The sequence below is a fragment of the Felis catus genome, chromosome A1 (assembly GCF_018350175.1).
Source record: "Felis catus isolate Fca126 chromosome A1, F.catus_Fca126_mat1.0, whole genome shotgun sequence".
In the NCBI taxonomy this organism is placed as follows: domain Eukaryota; kingdom Metazoa; phylum Chordata; class Mammalia; order Carnivora; family Felidae; genus Felis; species Felis catus.
In genome coordinates, this window is record NC_058368.1 from 235610077 (window position 1) to 235627090 (window position 17014).

The 17014-nt window shown below is 51.9% G+C and overlaps 1 protein-coding gene across 1 annotated transcript in view; it reads right to left on the reverse strand.

Annotated features, from left to right (window-relative positions):
* ADAMTS16 (ADAM metallopeptidase with thrombospondin type 1 motif 16) overlaps positions 1-2461 on the reverse strand; it is a 161608-nt gene extending 159147 nt beyond the window's left edge. Inside the window, exons 1-2 of the mRNA XM_023239735.2 lie at positions 2084-2461; positions 1892-1997 (exon numbers count right to left, since the gene is read on the reverse strand). Of these exons, the coding sequence (XP_023095503.2) occupies positions 1892-1997; positions 2084-2215 (238 nt within the window). The 5' untranslated portion in view covers positions 2216-2461. The remainder of the gene's footprint in view (positions 1-1891; positions 1998-2083) is intronic.
* Positions 2462-17014: the final 14553 nt, after the last annotated feature.

Sequence of the window (17014 nt, forward strand, 5' to 3'; positions counted from 1 at the left end):
CCTGGAGCCTGTTTCCGATTCTATGTCTCCCTCTCTCTCTGCCCCTCCCCCATTCATGCTCTGTCTCTCTCTGTCCCCAAAAAATAAATAAACGTTGAAAAAAATAAACAAACCTCACGGCCGAAAGAGGGAGTCCAAAGCCAACGTGTGTCATCGATACCTAGATAACCGAGCAGCACCCACCAAGTGCACCCCGGCTCTCCTGTTCTGAACAGACACAGGTGACCTGCTCAGCACAGTCTTTTCCCTGCTGGTATGAGAGCCCTTCCAGTGACACGCACAACTCTCCACTTAGCCGTTTGCAACTAAAGACCTAAGACACACAGAGGGTGAGTGTGAGGTGGGGGTGTATCCGCTAAGCTAGAACTTCACCGATGATGGCTCACACCTTCCCCCTTCTGTTTCTGAGCAAGCAAGGTATGTGGTTGTCATAGAAATGCTAGGCCTGTGACACCAGCTGATAATGCCAGGTGACTGGAGCCTCATGCCAGCCAGGCTGCCGTCCAGCTCCCGGGAGCCGGCCTCGGCCACGAGCAGCGGACGCACACTCGGGAAGGGAGTCTTTGACTTCTTCTTCTGGACGTGGTTCTCTGCCTATGATGCTCTCACCTAAAGACCACTTATTTTCTATAAATGCCGTACAGTGATCTGAAAATCTCCTGAGACTTTGATGATTTTGGAGAACTAGAATTTTTACAGAAGTCTTCTTTTAAAAAGTGTCTCTGGAGGGACAATCAAATACAATATGGACAATTACATCCTATGGGAAACATGAAGGAAGGCAGGGGCCAGATCAGACCAAGAAGGTGACCTTTAAATAGATAATGACCTTTCTCTAGCAATTACACAGCCCTAAGTCATTTGTAAGGATTTCCTATCACTTACATCTAGCGCCCTCTGGTGGTCCTGAAAAGTCTTCTGTTCCCAGCGTCCGTCTCACCTATCGCTTCATTTATAGACTATTCATGAACTCTCCCAGCAAGAGAGAATCCAAATAGGTAATGCGTGTGTCCAACTCCTGTCTTTACCAAAGGTTAAAAACTATATTCAAATATTTTGAGTTATTAACTGTAATCTTCTGGATTTTCTGAAAATATGTTGGGATAATCAAATCTGGTTCCTCTAAAATACTGACATTTGATATGGCAACTCATTGTTGGAAATGTTGCAAAGCACTGATACTAAACAAACGCCAAGGGATTGGGTTCAGATAAAAAGCGCCTAGCGGCAGACATCCCGCACCTGCCTTCCCCTTTAGCCTTAACGGAAGGCACAAGAAATTTACAAATGCAGCAAGCAGTGAAACCACAGGCTGCAAATGAACCAGACTCATGGCTTAAGGCGCGGCATTGCTTAGGAGGTCGCAAACGCTAATTACCCTTCCCGGCACTGTATTTCAATTATGTCCCAACCCTTGAAGACCATCCACTTTCACCCTGACAAGAGTACTGGGCAAAAATGGCTTTCTTTTGTCTCCTGCCGTTTAGTCAAGGACACACAGAGAGCCTTCAATCTAAACAGCCAGAGGAGGACCAGGAGGGGGTGAGGCGTGAAGAAAGGAGTCCCCTGCGCTTTATAATTTCCTGGATGCCTCAATTAGAAATACCTTTAGATTACTCCTTGCTTTTGTAAATTTTCTTATTAAATGCGCATTCCTTCTTTTGTTGCTATTGCTTATGGCAATTACGCTGGTAAGCGCTACTGTTCCACAAGGGAATACAATATAAATATTGGTGAAAGTCGACTCCCAGGTGCTCGCTCACAAGGCGAGAAAGCGCGGCTCATACTATGCGTGAGTTTGGAGACTAAGGAGCATTCGCAGCGCCTGGTAAACCAGCAACACCGGCAGCTATTTGGTGAGGACTGGGACCCTCCTTCCCCGCAGACTTACCGCCCTGTGCCATCCAGGCCGGCCACTCCGCGGACCCGGGAGGTCGCCGGCCGCTCGGGCTTCCCGGCGAGGCCGCTGCGGGTCCCACGGAGCAAGCAGGTGCCTGCTGGAAAAGAGCCGCGACACCTCGGTGAGACCCGGGCCGCGCGAGGGAAGCCGCGGGCACCCGCCCCCCAACCTCCGGGGACTCACCTGCACAGCCACCTGCGCCAGGAGCAGCGCACAGAGCGCCGCGCGCCCGGGGCCCCGCATGGCCGCGCCGTCCCCGGCGCCCCGCGCCCGCCGCCCGCGCTGCGCCCCCGCGGGGAGAGCGCGCGGCTCCATCCAGGGGCGCTCGGAGGGGCCCCCAGCCGGGCGGCTGCAAGTGGGCACCGCGGAGCCGAGGCGCGCAGGAGCCTCCCCGCCGCGACTCCGCCGCCCGCGCGGGGTTATCACTGCGGCTCCGCGCGGCGCGGGGGGCGGGGAGGGCGGTGGGGCACCAGCGCGCACCGTGGGAGAGCGGCGGGAGGAGGCGGGCCGCGGAGGGGAGGCGGAGAGGACCGGCGAGGGGAGGGGAGCGGGGAGCAGGAGGGGCTGGCCGGAGCGGCGGGGTGGGGAGCCGGAGGGGAGACAGGAGGGGGAGGGCAGAGGCCGGAGGAAGCGGGCGGCGGGGCGGGGCGGGGCGGGGCGGACGGGAGGAGGGCCGGGAGGATCCCCGCGCTCCCAGCCCGATTCGGCGCCTCGCCCGCCTGCCCGTGTGCGCGCGGGCGGAGAGGTGGCTCGGGGGCTCCGAGTGGTGAGCGGCGTGAGTCACTTTCCAGGCGCCCTCGGGACCCGCAGGCCCGCTGCGCCCCGCCACCCCCCGGGCCCGACCTGCGCCGCCGCGGGCGCCGACACCTGCCGAGGGAGGCCGGGCGGCGCCTGGGCCCCGCGGCGTCCGCCCTGCGCCGCGGGTGGGAGATCAAAGGCGGGACGGCGGCGCCCAGAGCTTCTGAGAGCCGCGCGGATCTGAGTGCGCACCGCGGCCGCTCTCGGCTGCGGACGCGATGAGGGACGAGGGGGTCGAGCAAGCAATGCCAGCTCCTCGCCAAGTCCCGGAGGATGTAGGGGCGCCCCCGGCGCCGCCCCCCCCCCCCCGCCCTCCACCGGCCTGGCCGCGCGTGCCTGGGTCGCCGTGGCTGCCGGGTGCCCGCGTGTGGCCAATCCATTGGGAGGCCCTGGGGTTGCGACTGGTGTGGGCCCGGGCGGGGGGCTGGGCTGCCGAAGGCCCGGGCGGCAGCAGGTGCCCCGCCGACCACTGGCCCTGCAGCAAGCCCGGTCGGTGCTCTACGAGCGCTTGTGTGCGCGTTTGAATGCGGCGCCTCCGGGCATCGGAACCCTCTCGCGTGCGCGCACGTGTGCGTGTCGATGAGCTCGCGCGTCAGTGCCTGCGTGTGCCAGCGCGTGTTCTCCCACGCACGGATCGCCGGTGGCGGCTCTGCGAGGCTGGTTGCTCCTCTCCTCCGTGACCACTTAACCTCTTGCAGACACTGGAAGTCAGGGCCCCCTAGGCCTGTGCTCCACTGTCCCTCACGTTCATTGCATCCCACACTGGCCTATTTTGCACATTTTGGAGTGGAAGATGGGGAGCAAACGGTGACTGTGGTCTCTGGCTTCCTTTGCCTGGCTAGCTTTGAGGCGTAGGTGTGTTACCTCCCACAGCCTTGACAATGGGAGAGCAGAGCTCCTGGCTGTGCAGTGGCTGATTCTAGTTTCCTCTCTCTCTCTCTCTCTCTCTCTCTCTCTCTCTCTCTCTCTCTCTCCCCCTCTCTCCCTCCCCCCCCCCGCCATATTCATCTATTTGAAAACACTCTTCAAAATGAAAATAGTTTTACAGAATGGCCTGTACTGGCAGTGATTTTAAAAACAATCTTCCAGGGGCGCCTGGGTGGCTCAGTTGGTTATGCGACCGACTTCCGCCCAGGTCATGATCTCACGGTTCCTGGGTTCGAGCGCTGCGCTGGGTTCTGTGCTGACAGCTCAGAGCCTGGAGCCTGCTTCCGATTCTGTCTCTCCCTCTCCCACTCTGTCTCTTTCTCTCTCAAAAATAAATACACATAAAAAATAAATAAGTAAAATAATGAAAACAATCTTCCACCACCGGTCCCCTTCCTCCAGCTCCAGACAAGTGTCTGTCTCAGTGCCCTGGGCAGGGAGCTCAGCCGGAGGAGACTTGGGGGCTGAGGCTGGTTGGGCAGCACATCTGGGTCTGGCGAAAGGCTCTGCAGGAGGCTGAGGCTCCATGGTGCGCTTGATAAATATGGATCCCCGATTATTGCCAATTATGTTGAATGTGTGTGCAAGGGGATCAGAGTTTCCAAGTCTAGCCAAGACGTGGGGACATCCAAGGGCTCTTTTTCTGTTGAAATAGATGGATTGAAAGAAGACGGGGTTGGTATAAAAGGATTCAGTTTTAGGAGTTGTTTTGTTTTGTTTTGCTTTGTTTCTTTTTGAGTAATACCAAATGAATCTCTTTCCATTGTGAAGAAACAATGCCCTTTACAATGATGAGTGTTTTCCAATCCTTTCAGCTGCTCATCCCAGACCAGGAATGTGTCTAGATGATACAGAAAGTGAACTCCAGCCTGGGGCCAGGTTGGGAGCCCAGAGCAGAGAGTCTGCTGAACTGGGTATCAGAAAGGACCAGGGTGGAGTGAGGTGAGCCAAGATTCCTGTTGGTCTTTCTGTTTTGGGCACGGAGCTCCTAAAACCCTTGGGATTTCCCAAGAAAATAGAGCCATAAAGGTGTCTTTTGTGATGCTAATGAAGTGACTTTGCATCAATGTAGGGGGCCGGTTGCCAGGAGCGCCACCGTTGTCATTAGGAGGTTGGAACTTTCAGTCCCTCTGGGAGATCCCCTCACTCCCAAGGGAGGGGAAGGGAGCTGGAGGTTGAGCACAAGGACCAATGGCCAATGATTTAATCCATCGCGCCTGTGTAACGAAACCTCCGTTGAAACCTCGGGGGGCGGGGTTCAGAGAGCCTCAGGCTGGTGGACTGGTGGAGAGCCGGGGGAGTGTGGTACCACACAGGGCTGGAGCTCTGTGCCTTTTCCCAGACCTCACCTGGGCATCTCTTCATCTGGCTCTTTCTGAGTTATATCCTATTGGAATAACCCAGTGACCTGGCACGTCAAATGTGTCTCTGAGTTCGGTGAGCCACTCTAGCAAATTAATTGAAACTAGGGAGCGGGTCCCTCCAATCTATAGCCTCGTGGTCAGAAGCTCAGGTGACCAGCAGATTCCCAATAGGGAGATCACTGGCTAGGTCAGCTGGGTCTGACCCTCTAGCACTTTTCTAAAAGATGGTTTATCAGCCTACGACTAGAGAGATTACCTCTAAAAAAAAAAAAAAATAGCATATTCAGAAACCAGAAAGGGACATTTTTGACGTAAGATGCTTGAAATTCCCAAAGTGAAAGATTAGGACAGGGCCTGTGTCTTGTGGATTGTCTCAAATTTAGAGCTCACCCTGGAGAGTCTGACTTTGCACCATCTAGGAAATCAGGAGATACCGGAGGAACCACTCTTGCGGAACGGTTGGCCAGGCCTAATGTAGCCCCGGCGTTTCCTCCAGAGGCCCAAGCAAGTCCTAGCTGGCCCCGAGCAAGTCAGACTGCTGGGGCCAACGTGGTTTCACACTCTTGGTCAGTGGGCCCAGGGGTCCTTCACAAGCCTGAGCGCTTCAGTGTATCTGATTCCAAAGTGGATCCTGTTACTGGCTACACTCCAGAATCTGGTCTCCTCTCTCGCTTTGAGACTCTACTCTTAGAAAAAAGCAGAAGGAAAATGGGGAGCCAATGAGACAGACAAGGTGAGATTCCTAAACTCAAAACATGGCATTTATAAGTTCCTTTCCCTTTACTAGTAAACACACGGAAATTAGCTCAAAGATTAGATCGTCATATAAAATATAACTACTTAGTATTAAATTGTTCTTTATGACAGGTGGATAATCAGTATTTTTTTAAATTTACATCCAAATTAGTTATATATTATTATATATAATATTATTATATATGTATATAATATGTATATATTATAATTATATATAATAATATTATATATAATATATATAATTATATATAATATAATAATATATACATATTATATATATATTATAGTGCAACGATGATTTCAGGAGTAGATTCCTTAGTGCCCCTTCCCCATTTAGCCCATCCCCCCTCCCACACCTCCTCCCGTGACCCTCAGTTTGTTCTCCATCTTTATGAGTCTCTTCTGTTTTGTCCCCCTCCCTGTTTTTATATTATTTTTGTTTCCCTTCCGTTATGTTCATCTGTTTTGTGTCTCAAAGTCCTCATATGAGTGAGGTCATATGGTATTTTAATCATTATCATACATAGATTAGTTGTTATTATTATCGGTAATTAACATACAGGCCCCATGAGTCTGTCCCCAATCACCATTGCCAAAGTTACTCATAAGGTAACAGGTGTCGGAGGATGAGTCCTTGGAAACCTCAGGAAATAAGATTCAGCACCGTTCCCTCAGGTCGTCTGGCCCATACTCACCCTGTCTCCTGCTACTCGTATTTTCTTCTAACGAATACAAGAGTAAAACGAATATGGACGTTTGGGGGGGGGGGTGCTGTAGATGCGTAAGACGACACCCCGCAACGTCACAGGAGACCGGTTTCTGTTGGCTCACGGACCTGTACCCTGGCTGGTTACCCAGTGGTGGGGACCAGGCCCGCAGATCTTGGCCTCACTGTCACGGGTTTTGCAAACAGGGAGAAGGCCACGGGGACGTGAAGGCGGAGGTTTCGATGGTGTCTCTACATGCCGAGGAACGTCCAGGATGTCCAGACATCCCTGAGACGCGAGGGGAGCGGCGGGAGCGGATTCTCTTTCACAGCCTCAGGGGGAACCAGCCGTGGTCACAGCCCGAGCTTGGACTGCTGGCTTCCGGAAGCATGGGCCCACACACGCCTGTTTGAGCCGCCGGTCTGTGGTGCTGGGTAACAGCAGCCCCGGCCAGCTAGCATCATCAGTGAGGCTTCTGTGGACCAGGAAGGAATTATAACACGAACATCCGTTCGTGATCGTCTTCATCCCGAGGCCTAACTGACCAGGCCACCCCTGAATCCCGCCTACGACCTCAGAGGCGCAGGCCCTCCCCAAGGAAGCGTTTCCAGGTCATGCAGCCTGGAAGGAATCGGCTGCTCCCCCAACACCCGCAGGCGGCCCCCTCCTGCAGGGACCCCCAGGTTGGGGCCCAGTGACGGCCTTGAGAAGGCTCCCGGGGTGGCGGCCCTCCACCTGTTCTGCCTGAGCAATTTCCCAGAGGCTGCCAACATCCAGATTCCCAGGCCCCATCGCTAGAGACTGACGTCGAGGGTGTGGGGTGGGAGCTGGGCACCGGCATTTGGGAGAGCTCCTCAGAGGACTCTATGAGCGGCCCAGGCTGAGGTGGAACCTACCAGGCAGCCCCCCGGGATGGAGGGCCAGGAGGGGACAGCCAGGGGCCTCCCTGAGTGTTAGGGGGAGAGTTGTACAACGAGGCTGGGCCCAGGCTCTGAGATGGCATGCTGCTGGTGAGGGGATCTCACCTGGAAATGATTTATCCATGTGTGTGAGAGAGTGTGCGTGCACGTGGAAGGGTGTGCAAGGGGAGTTCGGCTTGAGTGCTCACACGTGTGTGTTGTGTCCGTCTGTCATCTCGCCGAGGACCCACCATGGCGGCCCTTTCTCCGTGGAGCTTGTAACTCAGTGGGAAAGACAAACACTGAACAAGTATTTTCAAGAATAGTTGCGTCTTATGAAGAAATACAAGGAGCGAGCGGTTACATCTCATCCTACTTGTGTGTGAGCGAAGACGTCAGTTAATGCGGGCTGCTTTGGAGTTATTTTGCCAATACGTGATAACGCTTTTTAATGTAATTATATGGGTCTTTCTTATTTAAAAAAAATTTTTTTTGATGTCTTATTTATTTTTGAGAGAGAGTGGGGGGTGGTGGTGAGAGGATCCGAAGAGGGCTCTGTGCTGACAGCAGAGAGCCTGATCGAGGCCGAGCTGGATCTCAGGAAACTTGAACCCGGAGCTGGTGACCTGAGCTGAAGTCAGACACTCAGCAGACCTGTGGCTCCTTCTTATTTAAGTTTGTAGCTCGCTCGCCCCTGGTTTTGATGGGTAAACTTGTCATTCCTCTCTGCATTTCCTCAACCGTGAAGTGCATTTTTCCCAAGTTAACGTTTCTTAAGTCGGGTTTGTGTCTTACAGCCTCCCTGAATATTTCACAGGCCAGGGCGGGCCTCCTCCATTCTTCTGCTCTGTCCTCCTTCATCTCCAGGAACTAGAACAAAGCCCTGGTCAGTTGTGCTTGGGCTCCCACGGACGGTGTCCTGGAGGAGAGTGTGTCTGGCATTTCTCAGACAGTCCTGATTCTGCTCCGTTTGATGTGGAAACCAGCTATCCACATGCTTTTCTGAGCAACTTCTGACGTCACTGAAGTTTCTCCTGTTTTGTTGCCTGTATCACGTGGGGCAGGTGAAGGCTTCTTTTCTGATGGTTTTAGAGTGCCCATTCTCCCCGTAACTGTTCCACTGGGTGAGTTTATCGTTTGTTACTGAGCATTTGGTCGTCACGACCAGTGAGTGTTTGACAAATGAGTAGGTTATTCTGTGTATTTTTCACTTCCATTTGTCCCCTCCCTTTTCAAGATTCCATGTTCTTGTTTCAGGGAAAGCAGGTCCTTTCCTGGAGAGGAGGTGCCAAGAGTTTCAAGAACCTTTCTTCCAGCTCCTGAGGGAGGTCATGTTGAAAACCCTTAAAAACATAAAGTTGAACAAAAATCAAAATGGCGGCACTAATGCTTCGGCGAGTTGGATTTTAAACTAAGTAACCTTTTTCCTCTTCTGCACACCTCCCCTCCCTCCCTGGCCCTTTGTTTCTGGAACCCGACGGCACCCTGAGGGAGGCACCTACAGGGGTCCTATCCAAATGGGCTAGATCAGCATCTCCCCCTAAAGACGCCTAGCCCCTACCTCCAGGCAAGCTGCAGGTGTTTGAAGGCCACAGCCTGCAGCAGCCTCCTTTGCCCCGCAAGGCAATAAAGCTATTGTTCCTCTTTACCCCGAATGAGATCTTCCAGTTATATTTTGGCTCCTAAGCACAGAGGTTGGTTTTTGACAAGTGTCCACGTAGACACTACTCCCGAGTCTCCCAGGTGCTGTTTCCCCTACACTGTTGTGCAGGACTTCCTATGCTCGGTCCCAGCCGTGTTCAAGACCACCGTCTCAGCTCAGGCAGGAGCTGTCCACACTGGCGGCTGCTGGCAGCCGGCTGATAGGATCCTCTGTGTCCTCTTCAGCAGCCATCATGGTGGATGTGATCTGGCTCCTTCTGGGACACTTGTTTCTCCTGGGTCCACTCCGCTCTCCGTGAGGCCTCCGCCAAGCAGCCGTCTGCTCTCCTGCAGGGCTCCGAATCATTCTAGAACATGCAAGTGTTCCTTCCCAAAGGCCACCGCTGCTAATGTTTTCCTCATTTCCGCCTCTGGTTTTGCCAACAGATTCCAGGGAGCTCACCTCACACACGCCCTGTTCCCGGCCAGCTCCTTCTTTGCCCCGTCCTCCTGGGGGATGCTCATCTGAGTTTTCCGAATGGATGAGGAGGGCCATGGCACAGGGTTCCAAGAGGTCACTTAGGGTGTCATAGGATCAGAGTTGGGGAAGGACTGCACATGGCCGGGCGAGACAGGGAGAGAGGAACACGAGCTCACTGATCAAGAAACACATGTCAAATGACGGTGGCCCCCACAAGCATGTGACAATGGGGTTGTGGAAAAATGGACCATGTTAAGTTCCTCTAAGAGATAGCATTGGCGGAAGTCGGTAAGTAGGCAATGGCTCAAATGAAAGCAATTTAAGAGTGATCTCAAGACATAAATAAGTAATTCACTGCCAGGACAGAAAACACCGAATGCAGAGCAGAGGTCTGGATTTTATGATCTAGTAAAATTTCCAAATGAAAACTCCAAAAGAAAACCGACTTCCAGTTGCCAGGCTTCCATTTTTTGAAGGTAACGTATCTACATATGGCCAGTGCCTTGTCTCATAATTAAGAATGCTTTTTAAGTTGAATGCCTTTAACTCAAAGGGGTGCTCATTATGTTGACCTGGGTGTTCTTATTCACCATTAACCATCCCCAGTCTGTAAACAGTTAGAAAAACGAATTCATGATGGGCAGAAAGTACTCAGTCAGTACTCAGTACTCAGCATGACTCTCCACAGTGCTGTGATCTGACAGAGGCCAGAACGTTCAGGGAGTATCTGGGAAGTGTGTGAGAAAAGAGAGCGGAAGGAATCCCACATGGAAGAGAGATCATTGCTGAAGGCGTTCCAGAGGTGCCCTGTGCTTGCCATTGCGTCCCTGGATCCTGCTTCCTCCGAAGGAACCTCCCCAGCCTACATCCTGGAATCTTCTGGAAGTGGAAACGATGAAAATGGCATGTCTGCCCCCATGTGTGAGAGGAACGAGGCCACACGCCACACCTTGGCTGAGCGCCTCCTACCTCTGCGCCGGACTCTGTCCTTCCTCTGCAGGCTCCGTGCGCCAGGGCCCAGAGTCCCCAGAGCTGGGGCCACCTGCCACCGTCAGAGCGTCTAGAAGCCCGAAGCAGCCGGTTCTCGCTCTAGCAGTAAAATGGCAGCTGGGTTGGCGAAGAAAATGGAGCGGCCTAACCAAACACCTGCACGGCCTGAAAGGCGCCCAAACCCTAAAATACAAACCCCCAGGCCCACAAGAGCCTCCTCCACATGTACTTATTGTCCCCACGGTTACATCCGCAAGGTTCTCAGACATTGAATTTACTCTTCCCACCAATCCCCGCCCTGTTTTGAAGGCACTTCCAGAGGGACCAGCAATATTAAGGGCACACGCTCCCAAGAGGGGGGAGGAATAGGAGGGGTCACCAGGCCCAGCGTCTTCTTCCAAACTCCCAACTGAGTCAGTGACCCCCTTCTTGGGGACACCGAGTGGCAGATGGGGTGGAGATGAGCCCAAGGGTTCTACTTCCTAGAGCTTCCCAGAGCGTGCTACTTGTTGAGCGGGAGGAAACAGGAAGTGAGGGGAAGGGGCGTGCCCTTGGACAGTGTGGAAAGGAAAAGCGAGTTCCAACTTGCTCTTCTCTCGAGGAGTTTCTTGTTAAGTAGCCCTCATTCCTGGAACGTGTCCTTGTACCAACAGTGCAGGGAGAGGGCGCGTCACGTGAGGCTGTTCTCGACACAGCGACCGGGAAGTTGTTCCTAGAAGGTTGTAGGAAAGACGAAAACAACGTGAGCCTTGAGGAGGCCCCAACAGAGGCGAAAATATCCAGAACATTGCTTTTCCACTGCCGTGTGGTGAGGAGCCATTCTTTTCTTCCCAAACACATTTTTTTTTTTTTTAGTGCAATAAGAATGAATTACTGGAACAATGAAATGAAGCAGACATACAACACAATCCTCATTTCTTAAATTCATCGATTCAGGTGATATTAAGTGCCTCTGTCGAACTGCTTAGGATGCTTCTAGCTGCGAGTCCCTGCATTTTCCTCATCAAAGAGCGGTAAGCATCAGCCCGCCCCTGCTGACTGGTCTGGAAAGCACTATGGCAGGTGTAGTCTATCCTGGAAGGGATCCTGGATCCACCCGTGGGCTGGCCTGGGGTCCACTGGGTGGCGGCACTGAGCGAGGTGCCCATGGCTGATACACCACCCCCAGTGCTTTCCCTCTTGTTTCCCTTTGTAAAAATCCATTTTCTGGCTCAGAGCCTGGAGCCTGTTTCCGATTCTGTGTCTCCCTCTCTCTCTGCCCCTCGCCCGTTCATGCTCTGTCTCTCTCAGTCCCAAAAATAAATAAACGTTTAAAAAAAAAAAAGGGGGCGCCTGGGTGGCGCAGTCGGTTAAGCGTCCGACTTCAGCCAGGTCACGATCTCGCGGTCCGTGAGTTCGAGCCCCGCGTCGGGCTCTGGGCTGATGGCTCAGAGCCTGGAGCCTGTTTCCGATTCTGTGTCTCCCTCTCTCTCTGCCCCTCGCCCGTTCATGCTCTGTCTCTCTCTGTCCCAAAAATAAATAAACGTTTAAAAAAAAATCCATTTTCTTCTTTTCCATTTTCCTTCCTTTGTCCTTTCTTCCTTTGCCCCCAGTTCTCTTTATTTTTCGCCCTCCTCGGAGAAGCACAGGTCTTGGTGTTTTCTCAGAATGTGTCTGGCTGTGCCTTCTGTCACTAATTCTGCCTGGAATATCCTAAGTATAGACTTGTTTTTCAGCTTTGGAAAGATCTAGATACATACGGGTTTATTATTTGGGAGATATGGTATTACACGAGCAGTGTTTAGCGCTAAAATAAGTACACAGAGTTTGGACGACTACTGACGTTACCAAAGATTATGATTATTGAAGAAGACAGCATGCGCGCATATGTATGTATAACTAAATGAGGTTAATAAAACGAGCATGTTTCCGATTTTTCATAATATTTTCAAGAAGCAGAAGGCGAAGAAGGAGCAGAAAAGCAAAGTGAAATTCTCCTAAAATTTGACCCTATGGATGAGGGACTCTGCTTTATGTACATTTAGTACTATTTTATTTGTAACTTTGAAGATCAGAGACTGAAGCCAAAATCCCTTTAAAAAGTTGAAAGTAAATACCGTAGTAAAGATGAGAAGGATAGGTGAGGAGAGAAAAGTGACAAGATTTTGAATATATAGAAAAAAACCTGGGGGGGGTAGCAACAGAAAAATGAAAATCAGAAGGCATGGGTGTGACAAGAGAAGACACAGAGAAGTACGTGAACACCTAAAATACATTAAATTTGCTTATTAGAAAACAAAGTATTAACCCTTGAAACTAAAGGAACGTGGTGCGTCAACTATGATTAAGTAAACAACAAAGTCTTAGATTTTGTCATGGAAGTAAAATTCTATCACACTTCAGAGAACACCTATACTGCAAAGGAAAACTGAAATATTAAATTAATTGTTCAATTAATATCAAATTAAAATATTTGCGGGTTGCCGGGGAGGCTCAGTTGGTTGAGCATCTGACTTTGGCTCAGGTCATGATCTGACAGTTCGTGAGCTCGAGCCCCATGTCGGCCTTCACACTGATGGTGCAGAGCCTCCTTGGGATTCTCTCTCTCTCTCTCTCTCTCTCTCTCTCTCTCTCTGCCTCTTTCCTACTCATGCTCTATCTCAAAACAAGTAAAAACAAACTTTAAAAAAATTAAAATATTTGTCAGGTAAATATAGTAAGACGCAGAATGCCAGGACGGGACCGTGGCCGTGTTGCCTAACTTCCAGGAGCCTTCATTTTCCTGTCTTTGTAATGGACACAATAAAGGAAGCACCTACTTCAGGTTGATAAGAAGACAAGATAAGTTAATATTTATAAAAGATCTAGAACAATGCCTGGAATATAGAAATAGCTGTATAAGTTCAGGAAAAATTCAATATAAATGAAATTTAATGCATTTAAATGAAAAATAATACATATTCCTTTGGAAAAAAGTGGAAACACATAGTGGCAGTATCCGATCAGCCAAGACCATATCCAACGTGAGCATCAACATTCCCCTTGCTCCAAATTTTCTTCCAAGTCCCGTTGACTTACACGGGAAATAATTCTAGTGATCCTTCCAGAATAAAAATGGTATCTCTTGGACAGAATTTAGCATGTCTGTGGACTGAACACCAAGAACTCCACAGCAAATCTGTGGTGACCAATCTGGTTTGTTCCTCCCATGTCACGTCTCCTTTGTAAATACTTCAATAACCGGAAACAGCGCCCATCGGGCTCCCGAAACTCGTAGGAGAAGACAACCAGTCTTTCTCTTTGCAAAACAATCTGGGAAGAGTCTGGATCATTTTCAGAGATAAAGAATCTCATCTAAGCACTGGGTGTTGTATGGAAACCAATTTGACGATAAATTTCATATTAAAAAAAAACAAATAAAATTTAAAAAGAGAAAAAAAAAAAAGAATCTCATCTACACTGTCACCAACACCCCAGTTTGTGCTGCGCTTGATGCCCTGGGACAGATTCAGATGGAAAACGCTGCCATGTACCGCTAATTAGCATCCCGACTCCATTCCTGAGCAAGTTTCGTTCAGCTGTCTCGCTCTGTCTTCATGAGATGAACAAAACCCAAGTTCCCATATTATGAAATTCCAAATCAGTAACCCCGTGATAACTGTGTTACAGAGTCAGACCGGAGTATTTATGACCACATTCTTAATGTTTCCCAGGCCCACTATTTGTCACCAGAATCTAGACGTTTCCACCGATTCCTAATAACTGAACAATCATCTCTTTCGGGGAATCCGAATTCGCGATTTTTACCGAGTAGCGCCCTGGGTAGTGTCACCACCATCTGGAATTTGAAAAAAAACAAACAACTAAATATATAGCAAGACAAATCAAATCTTGCGAATTCCAGCTGCCCCAAACACTTGGAGGCCCCTGCCGGCAGGGACAGACACGCCGTGAAGCATTCATGTGGACAGCGAAAAGTCACTTTGCCGAAGAAAGCGCCGTCCAGATGGCCTTGGGTGACACCATCATTTCCTGCTGTGTTTTTACATCGTGAGGGCATCACAAACGCCTTTTGAGGACAGGTCATCGCGTCCCAGCCACTAACCCAGTTTTCTTCTTTTCCTGCTACCCCGTCTCACAGCATCACCTCCGGCTCACTCTGTGTCTCTCCCGCTCACGGGCCCCGCACACGGGAGGCTTCCATGTATCCGCTGCCTGCACGATGGAACAGGCCCACGTTCAAGTTTCGTCCACCTTTTAGGATTCTCAAGAGAAATCCGTGATGCTCGGTCTCCCGGGCAGTTACAGAGGAGCTGACACCTTCCAGCCTGTCCTGAAAAAGTCCATACTTCGAGGCGGAAAGTACGAGCCCTTAGCCTGTATTTGGCCCGCAGACTGTTGGAAGGATGACATTCCTCTTCTGCCCAGAGCCGGAGTGGCCAGCAGAGAAGACGTGTCTTCCCAGGGGGAAAGCTTGTTAACAGGGGACACCCAGCCCCGTGTCCTTCCTGGCCGCTTGCGCCACACTCAGCACAGAGAAGAGAATTTGAAACTTTGTGTTTTAGAACACGAGCCAGGTTTCGGTCTTTCTTTTTTTTTTTTTTTTTTTTTTAATTTTTTTTTTCAACGTTTTTTTATTTATTTTTGGGACAGAGAGAGACAGAGCATGAACGGGGGAGGGGCAGAGAGAGAGGGAGACACAGAATCGGAAACAGGCTCCAGGCTCTGAGCCATCAGCCCAGAGCCCGACGCGGGGCTCGAACTCACGGACCGCGAGATCGTGACCTGAGCTGAAGTCGGCCGCTTAACCGATTGAGCCACCCAGGCGCCCCTCGGTCTTTCGATTCAAGAACGTTTTAAATTATTTGGGCTTCTCCTCTGCCATGCTTCCAGGGCACAGACAGACTAGAAAGGAAGAAAGGTGGATGGGACTCCAGGAAAGGGTCTAAACCAGGGAGGCCCGGGGGGCTGGCGGACCTCAGTGGACACCAGGCAAGGGGACGCCCGGCCACGCAGACATCAGGTCAACGCAGAGCGGCGGCGACCCAGGGACAGAAACGGCTGCAGGGCTGGGGTGGTGCACTCAGGCACAGAGACAGATGCTTCGAGAGAAGGCCCATCAGAGCCAAGGGCGGGTTCCACGAATGAGAGCCCCGGCGGGTGGCCCGGCAGAGGTGACAGCAGGAAGGGACGGTCTCTGCCCTTGGAGATGCCGCATAGTTTGGAAGAAGCGGTGCGGGGCTGCTCTTGCACAGTCAGCAACCTGTCCCGTAGTCAGCCCCCAGTTCTGGGCACCACGCCTGGGCTTTGATCAAGTGCCAGCATGCTTGGGGCTCACAGTCCTGCAGTATGGTAGGTCTGCAGTTCCAGAGAGAAACCTACCCACCGGGCTACATTCTGGCAGCTCCTAGCTTTTGCCGAAGGAAGACAGAGGATTGGAGCCCTAAGGGAGGCTCTGGTCTTACCAGAGCCTTGTGCTGCCCACCCCCGCCCCCCTTCCTGCCCACACAGCACCATGCAAAGGATCAAGCCTCTGACCCTCGCAGGAACCCCCCCCCCCCCACTACCCCAGCTCGCTTCTTAGTCACTTGCTTTAACTCACCACGCCTCATCATGCTCCAGTTGGCTCTGACCCGGGGAGGCACCCTCAGGCAGTATCAGCATCGGCCTCTGGGGGCGCTGGCCTCAGCCCCCCTCGTCTCTCTCGGCAGCCCTTGCTTGCCCCTTTACCCCCCCGGAACCAACGCTCCCTGATTCTGCGGTCTGGCCCCTCTGAGTAATCCAGTAACTTCCATCTCACAGTCCCTCACTTACACCCGCAAAGACCCCTTGTCATGAAAGGTAACAGGCACAAGTTCCGCGAAACCGGGACTTGACGTCTCTGGGGCCACTGGCCAGCCTACCGCAAACAGAAAGTGCTAACTAATTGTTTTCTATTCCTTGTATTACCTGTCTTTTAGTAGACCTGGCTGGAAAAAAAAGGTGCACCCACAGTCCTTAAAAGCCCGGAGAGTGATCCCAATGTTTCCTGTGTCCCGGAGAGCTTTTACTGGGGCACAAACATTTATCGCACGATGTAACTCTTACCCCGGCACCTGCTTCGGTAGGTCTGTGCCTGCCTCGTTCATGCCAAGGTCAGCTGCCTGTGTGGCCATCTGACACGACTGCATGTGACCCACACTGGTTACGAGCCAAAGGCGGGGCTGTGAAGCCAGCGCCTCAAGGGACACCTCCCCGCAGGGCTCCCTCAAGGTCACCAGCCTGCTGGGCTGCGCTCCCCGAGACCCGTGACCCCAAGCACTGCTGCTTCCCAAAGTGCATTCCCATCCGTGTTTGTCAGGCCAGGCACAGAACCTGGAGTTAGGGGGACACATCCACTGGGCCTTCCCTTCTCCTCCCAAACTCAGGTCTTAGAAGGTGCTAGACAGAAAGAGGTCCAAAGTTAGTCCTGTTACAGGCCACGCCTGGCCTGGCTGGGCGCCAACGAGGGGCCGCAATCAGGCACTTACCTGGAAGGACTGACTTACACACGTACGCCCACACCCGTGCTCACAGGTTGTTCTGGAAAAGGG